General features: G+C 47.0%; 1 protein-coding gene across 1 annotated transcript; it reads right to left on the reverse strand.

Moving 5' to 3' along the window:
- Positions 1-4,423: 4,423 nt before the first annotated feature.
- LOC119315665 (putative leucine-rich repeat receptor-like protein kinase At2g19210) lies at positions 4,424-6,948 on the reverse strand. The gene is made up of 5 exons (XM_037590199.1): positions 6,864-6,948; positions 5,986-6,547; positions 5,330-5,901; positions 4,761-4,895; positions 4,424-4,681 (listed from the first exon to the last, which is right to left on the reverse strand). Exons 1-5 carry the CDS (start codon positions 6,946-6,948, stop codon positions 4,671-4,673), a joined length of 1,365 nt encoding a protein of 454 aa, XP_037446096.1. The 3' UTR covers positions 4,424-4,670.
- Between the last annotated feature and the right edge of the window lie 1,329 nt (positions 6,949-8,277).

Below are 8,277 nucleotides of genomic sequence, written 5' to 3' on the forward strand. Positions count from 1 at the left end.
AAAACATGTTAACAATCTGCCAGGAACATTTTATAGCAAAAGTAGAGCTCGATTGATTCAAGCTAGGGTGCTCCATAATTGCAAACAAAGACATGTATGGATAGAGCACACCATTATCTACAAAACATCCTTACTGGTCATCCTCAAAAGAGGCACGGATCACTAGGAAACAACATGAACATATGGCATAAAATAAAGACAGGGCAAGGACTTAGTGAAATTCTAAGTCCCTGAAATCAGCATCATTGAGTAAGCTACTTTGCATGCTTGTGCTAGTCACCACAAAGATCACAAAAATACATGGCATACACCCCTGTAAAGATGGCATGGCATTCTTCAAAACACATGTAGAGCTTAGGATCATAGCATGCACACATTAATCATGGCAAAAATGACAAAAGGGCATTTGCTGAAACAGATCTGACATAATCATCACATAGCCCTCTTCCAACAGCATTACGGGCATCAAGATGAGCTCAAATGAAAATGATGCAATGAGATGAAATGATGTACTCGTCGAGACGAACATTTTGATATGCTACACGCACGAATAGGAGCTACGATGAGGGAGTTATGATGCGCTAAAGTATGCCAAAAATCATCGGGGATTAGGGTTTCGGGGGAAAGTCAACCGTCTCGTCCAGATCCAGATCTGGTTGCACGTGAACCGAGGAGATCGCCGGAGTGTACTGTAGCCACCGGAGGGAAGCGGGGCGTCGCCGGACTTGGCTCCCGGAGTCGAAGGAGAGGCGGGGAGGTCCAGATCCGGCGCGGCGGAGGAGGTAGTCGTTGGGGGCTGCGATGGAAGCCGGCGTCGAGGCGGGAGGAGCCGAGCGGAGCGGCGTCCGGTGGTGGCGAGGCTCGCCGGCGGCGTGTCGGCGCGGCGGATGGGCGATGGAGGCGCGGAGGAAGCGCGCGGACGCGGGCGAGGATCGGCGGCGGCGGGCGATGGGCTCGCGGGGGCCCCGAGCGGGCTTCGCGAGCCTCGGGCGGCGGCGGTTCGGCGGGAGGACACGTGGCGCGCGGCTACTGGCTGGGCGCGGCGGCGCGACGTGTCCATCCAGGGACGGACATGTCCGGTGGCGGCGCGAGGGTTTTTTCTAGGGTTAGGGAAAGAAGATCCGGGAATTGGAAATGGGGGTCTATTTATAGAGGTAGAGGGAGTTAGAAGCTCCAAATGAGGTACGGTTTGCGGCCACGCGGTCGTGATCGAACACTCTAGATGATGGAAGAGGTTTAGGTGGGTTTTGGGCCACTTTGGAGGGGTGTTGGGATGCAACACACACGAGGCCTTTTCGGTCCCTCAGTTGACCGTTGGAGTATCAAACGAAGTCCAAATGGTACAAAACTTGACAGACGGTCTATCAGTAGTAAACCAAGGCCGCATGACAAGTATCGGTCCAAACCGAAAAAGTTTAACCCCCACAGACGAAAATAGGTAGAAAGGACCACCGGAGGACATAGGAGCCCTGGAATGCAAAACGGACAATGGGGAAAATGCTCGGATGCATGAGACGAACACGTATGCAAATGCAATGCACATGATGACATGATATGAGATGCATGACAAAGACAAAACACATGGAGACAAAAACCCGACAGCGAGGAAATAAAATAACTTAGTGCCGGAAACGTCAAGAGTTGGAATACAAATAAGGTAGGTTACATCCGGGGTGTTACATCTCGGAAGGCGCATAACAAGGTGTCACTAGTAGAAAAAGGACCTCGTTCATCACATTAGTCTCGGCTAGAGTTGGAACTGGGAGTAATATGAGCATTAGTCCCGGTTCCAAGTTTCATGGGCGTCAGAGGACCTTTATTTAGTCCTGATTCGTAACACCAACCCGGACAAATGTCCTATATTTAGTCCCGGTTGGTGTTACCAACCGGGACTAAAGTCCTTGACCCTTTAGTCCCGGTTGATAACACTAACCCAGACTAAAGGGTCTACCTTTACTCCCGGTTGGTATTACCAACCCAGACTAAAGGTCCTCCATAGGCTAGTTCAAAAGGAAAGCATTCCATCCAAAGTCACATGTGCTGTGTAGGTGGAATGGTAAGCTGCATGCAAGGCAATACGTGAGGTCTTGAGTTTGAATCCCATGCAATGCATTGGTGGGACACTAGTAGAAAAAGGGTCTAATGTGAAACTCATTAGTCCCAGTTTGTAATTGAACCGGCACTAATGTGACCATTAGTGCCGGTTCCAACGGCCAGGCGGGCGGCGCTCATTAGTACCGGTTCATGGCGAACCTTTAGTACCGGTTCGTGCCACGAATAGGTACTAAAAAGGTGGTGGCCTTTAGTACGGGTTGGTGGCTCCAACCGGTACTAAAGGGGGTGGTCTTTAGTACCGGTTGGAGCCACCAACCGGTACTAAAGGTGGTGGCCTTTAGTACGGGTTGGTGGCTCCAACCGGTACTAAAGACCCCCCCCTCCCACCAACCGGTACCAAAGGTGGTGCGCTGCCACCCGCAGTGCATAATGTTTAGTCCCACCTCGCTAGTTGAGAGGAGCTCGCACCGGTTTATAAGCCCCGCCGCGGCTACCGTGTCGAGCTCCTCTCTAAGCAGGCCTTTGTGGGCCTATTGCAAGTCTTCTGCCCTGTGGGGCCTACTGGGCCGTACGGGCCAGCATCCTGGCCCAACTAGAGATTGGGTTTCTAGTCATATGCAGGCCGTGTCGGCCCAGTAGGCGGGCTGTTTTTGCTTTATTTCAAAAATAAAAATAAAAAATTCCTTACCAACCGGGACTAAAGGTCCCCCAGACCATGGCGCGCCTCGTGCCTTGTGGTTGCCCTTTAGCACCGGTTCATGCTGAACCGGTACTAAAGGGGGGGCCTTTAGTGCCCACACTTTAGTGCCGATTACCGAACCGACACTAAAGGGCCTTACGAACCGGTGCTATTGCCCGGTTCTGCACTAGTGGGAGGCATTATTTATTTTAGCCTTTCAGCCCCGATTGTGACAACCGGGACTAAAGGATCATGCCTTTAGTCCTGAATCCATAGTCTCGGTTGGGAACACCGGAACTAAAGGGGGTTGGGAACAGGGACTAAAGGTTTTTTTCTACTAGTGGTGTGGGTGTTCGGTTCGTGTTCCGCGTGTCAAGGTTGTGAGATATGGTGTGCTAGCTCAGCATGTGGGTACGACAACACAAGATGACTCGGTTTGGTCATATTCATTGAGTACCACTCTTGAGCTCCATGGTGAAAACTCCAGTTTAGCCTTTTACTCCCAGTTGTGACAACCGAGAATAAAGGATCATGCCTTTATAGTCCCGAATCCATAGTCCCGGTTGGGAAAACCGACTAAAGGAGGTTGGGAACCGAGACTAAAGGGTTTTTTTCTACTAGTGGTGTGGGTGTTCGGTTCGTGTTCAGCGTGTCAAGGTTGTGAGATATGGTGTGCTAGCTCAGCATGTGGGCACGACAACACAAGATGACTCGGTTTGGTCATATTCATTGAGTACCACTCTTGAGCTCCATGGTGAAAACTCCAGTTTTGATCCCCACCAATGGCAATGGCTGTGCAATGTTCCATTGGTGATGGAATTTCATGGAGATTACACAAACTTGCTCTTCAGAGGGAAAACTCATGATCATGTCTTACTGGTTGGTTCTGATGACGACGACACTCGTGCATCGTTCCCTTCATGGAAGCTTCACTTTTGAAGAGCATTTCTCATAGTATGGGTGTTTTGAGTTTTTGTTGTTGCATGTCGTTAATAGCTTCATCGTGACTTTGGAGGTCATGTTTTTTCTTTGTAATAATTTAACTATGTGCATCCTCAATATTTTGACCAACTCTTGACATTATGTTTGCATAGACCGGAGGTACATGATACCAACTTAATATTAATGTATATATTGTCCTTTTGAAAAAAAGACCACCCAATAGTGTTGGGCCAAGGTCATTTCCGTCACAGATTACACAATAAAGCATTTTCGCGTAGTCCCCTGCAGGGTTACCATTTTCTTAAGCAGCCAACACAATAATTGACTTTCATTGGTTTCACGGAGCGCAACGCAATTGGAATGCCACTGAGCATGAGCTATGTGTGGCATCAACAGGGTGCCAAAGATTGACACTCCACATCATGTCTACTTTAGCAAAGATTAATATTGCAATGTGTACTACCTCTCTCAAAATCAAAAGGAGACATTACACATTGTTTTTGGGGACATTAATATGGCTAAATATTAATAGACTAATACAGCCAGGAAATAATATTTTGCTTGTTTCTTTTCATGCTATGAGACTTGGCCCGATGCTACCTGAGGCACCAATGCCAGAGAAAATCTAACTTGCTACCTGCTGCAATGGGTTTCATGCATAGACAAGTGAAAATTTTAGACAAGTAAAGAAAATAAACATCTCAATATTTAAACAACACGGTTTAAAAGTATGAATGACTGTACATTTTGCACTTAAAATTCTTCAATAACCTGGTTGGAGGAGAGGTACGTATTTCCTTAGAAAACTTATAATACTTGAAATACTCAACAACACACATCAGTACAAAGGCGAAGAAATGACAGTATCACTTGGAACGAATAAGTGTTCGTCGTACAGTAGCTAGGACAGGCGGTCATTGTTGGAATCCTCTTGAAATCCTTCTCGTCCCAACCGTAGTGCTGCTCATTTGACTTTGCAGTTTTACAGAGTTGTTCATCTTGATCCTGCACAGGCGATGAGCAGCAAAGCTAGCATTAGCATTCACATAAGCAGAAATGGAACGAAACAGATTGTTGTGCTCACCTTGCTTCTTCCGTCTTAGCAAGCAAAAGATTAGTAGTGCCGCCGATCCTATCACCACAAGCCCGGCTATAGGGACGGCTATGTAGAGGACAAGCTTATTACTCTTCTTGCATGAACTGCCACCGATGCAAACGTCTGAAAACGATGAACAATGTGTTATAACCTATTACCCCTTCCCAAAAGTACATGATGTTTTAGAAAACACGGTAATCATAATCAAATTTAACTCTTTTAAAATGATTTAGATTTATTAGATAGATATTTGTGTAACTATATTTTCAGTCACAAATAGTTTCAAAACATATGTTGTTCGAAAATGTTAACATACGTGTTTGGTAGTAGAAAAATATCAATCAAAGTTGCATGTTGGATACCGTGTACGAGACTATTAAAATGTTGCTCCATAAGTGGAACAAGCATTTTCAGAGTACTGTAAATAATGCATATTGTTTTTTTTCCTAAGTCAAGCTTCACAAACTTTGACCAATTTTAGAGAGAAAATTATCATGATCTATACCGAGTATAGGAGTATGTATTTTGGATCAGATATATGCGTGCAGTGAGCATACCATCCTCGGACTTGTTGGAGCCGAAGTTACCATCCTTGGACCCGGCGTTAGTGGTGGGAGTGGGCGAGGGCGTACCCTCCTCGGACTCGGTGTCGACTTTAGTGGTGAGCATGACGGAGAAACTCTCGAAAGCATTGACAATCGGCGGCAGTGTCGAGCCGGCAGTGGCTTCGATGGAAATGGTGATGGTGCCTTGTTGATCGGGAACAATGGCACCGTAGATGGCACCACTGGAGAGGTATTTCGGTGTGAGAGCATCTGGGTACCATCGCTTGCCGTTGACGTTGACGTAGAACTGGCGCACGGCGTTGCCTCTGAGAATGCCTAGCTCCGCGATATGCAGGACAGCAATGTACCCGGGCGACGGGTTGTTGCGCTGAGGCTGAGGGTGCATGGTGATCTCTATGAGCGCGGAGGCGTTCCGGGCAGTCATCGCTGTCTCCATCACCTCCGTCGGCACCTGGAAAAGGTCATCGTTTGGGTTCTGCACCCTTCTAAACGTTGTGATGCTGGGGTATTCTGCGGTGGTATCCACTGGTCTCCATATTCGGTCATGTGGGTCATCAGGGTACCTGATCCATCCATAGATTGTCTATGTGGTTAGTACTCAACGTCAGCGAAGGAGAAGCTACACCAAACACGACCCACACACTCACCTTATTACGCGCGTTTTACTCCCCGTGCCGAGGTCTAACCTGCGGTGCAGGTTCAGGCCCTGCTTCGGGCTCACCTGTGGATAGAGCATGCTCTTAAGCGGCCTCAGCTCCAGGGCCGAGATGAACGGCGTCCCATCGCCGGTGTTCACCAGGCAGACATGCACGTAGTCGTCCGGCACGACCACCATGGCCTCTACAGTTAAATAAGTGTCCGATGGCCCCCCTGACATGTTCACCGTCGTCCAAAAGTTTGCGCCGATGTAGAGGTCAAACATGGGCGATGTGTTAAGGCCGTCGTAGTTGCCGTACAAGAACCACGCTCGGATGATGTACTTGAGCCCGCGCACCAGGGACCGAATCTTGTAGCAGTTGCGCTTACCATCGGGGAAGCTGCGCACGTTCTGCATAAACTTGGGAGCCCGGCTGCTCATGTACTCGACGGAGATGTCATGGTTCGAGCCGCTGTCTATGAAACCGGCATCCGGGGCGAACTGCAGCTTGGCTATGGTGTCGGTTTCTACGTACGTCTCCCCTGGGTGGCCGCAGTCTATGTTTACAAAACCTACAGTGCGATGCAGAAGTACACATTAAAATCTCTCATGTGTGGGTCATACATAGATAGAGTTTTTTCAAAATAATAATAGAGAAAGCAAATACCCAAAACATATGTCAAGAAAATCTAGCATATACCCTCAAAAAGGAACCTTGACAAGAAAGAAACAGATTAATGTTTTCCACGAGAAAAAGCAAGAATGAAATGTTCCTGTAAAACACAGACCAGGCCTGCAACAATGATAGAGAACAGGCAATTTCTCGATGAGACTATAAAATTGTATCTTGCACGCGCATGCGAAACCAACTACAAGTATTGAGCATACCTTTCCTGTCAGCCTGGGCACGAGCTTGCTGTAGCATGCTGCCAGCGGCAGCAACGGCGAGGCAGAGAAATGGCAACCACCGCATTGCCGCCATTGTTCTTGCCCTCGACATGCAAGAAGCTAATGCGGTTCCACGATGAGTATGTTTTAACGCTAGGTGCGGTTCCATGCCTATATGTAGGAGTACAACACATCATTAGTACGCGTTGACATTGAACAAGTAATTAAACCTCTCGGCATGAGCGGTTAGCCATCTTAAATAAAACAAATTAACAATCAACATTGAATGAGTACTTAATTATGAAAGTGGTAATTCATTAGTTCTCACATTAGCTGGCTAATGAGCAGCACCACGTCGTCATACTTAATAAGTTTACAACTTGCACGGCGCCGTGCGTCAACACCCGATCGAGCCGGGGTACACGACGAAACAAATGCAGTGATCAAGTCATTGACGAGTGGACCCTGTTCTAGGCTGAACACCTCTTTGTGGTTTCCACTTGACTTTGAACTTGTCAACGTGCTTTCTGGGGTGAAAGACTCTTCTTTTGAAGCTGTCTTCTTTACAGTAGCTGAACACCTCTTCTTTTGAAGTTGTCGCCTCTATCGAACCCTTAATCTTCTTTTCCGACTTTTTCTTTGCAGCAGGAGATGGAAAATGCCTGTTCGTGATTTGTGGAGGCATCATTGGTTGAAACGGTAATGTAACAAACCGTGGGATTGCATTTAACTTACTGTATCTCATAAAATTCCTAAGATGGGATATCAAGGAGGTTAACACTTATGAGGGAGACGCTAAGCGTCGGTCAGGCAGGGGGTGTGCCTGATCGGCTGCTCCCCACCCTCCAATTCAACTTAAAATGTTGCTTCTCGTGTGTGTACATTCATCGCTATGAGAGCAAAGATCCATCTGCAATATTTTATTTCTACGTATGCAGCAACGTTGCAACATTCTTCTTGTGTATGAAAAAAGTTGCGACATCTCAGACACATCCATGCAGAAATATTATATGCAATAGATCTCCATTGGTTGCAACAAACAAGTAAAAGAAATCACCCCGACATTTTCCGCATAGAAGCCAAAATCTGCAACAATATGAAATCAAGTTAAAAAAATGTGAAATAAAAAATTTCAACATAAACACAAAAAATGCAGCAGATGCCGCCAAAATCATTGTGACATGTTACAGGTGTCTTGCAATAAACACAACATATGCAACATTGAAAATCCAAAGAAAACCATTACAACCAAAAGTTTGGGAGCACCTACATTGCCGTCGCTAGCTCGTCGGAGCCCTGTCGTTGCTAGATTTTACGGGACCAAAGTCTCCCCAGCTCCGAGTTGTAACAATGTAGGATAAGTGTGACGTTGACTTTCATGTGCTGCATGGGCCACAACATAAACACCTACTCA

This window comes from Triticum dicoccoides, chromosome 6A, assembly GCF_002162155.2.
Source record: "Triticum dicoccoides isolate Atlit2015 ecotype Zavitan chromosome 6A, WEW_v2.0, whole genome shotgun sequence".
NCBI lineage: Eukaryota > Viridiplantae > Streptophyta > Magnoliopsida > Poales > Poaceae > Triticum > Triticum dicoccoides.

Excerpts from the sequence above, each read along its gene's own strand:
- LOC119315665 (XM_037590199.1), bottom strand. The coding sequence starts at position 6,948 with ATGCGGTGGTTGCCATTTCTCTGCCTCGCCGTTGCTGCCGCTGGCAGC. Across the intron at positions 6,548-6,863 it reads TGCCCAGGCTGACAGGAAAG|GTTTTGTAAACATAGACTGC; the intron begins GTATGCTCAATA and ends ATCGCACTGTAG. Across the intron at positions 4,896-5,329 it reads CTCCAACAAGTCCGAGGATG|ACGTTTGCATCGGTGGCAGT; the intron begins GTATGCTCACTG and ends CATCGTTTTCAG.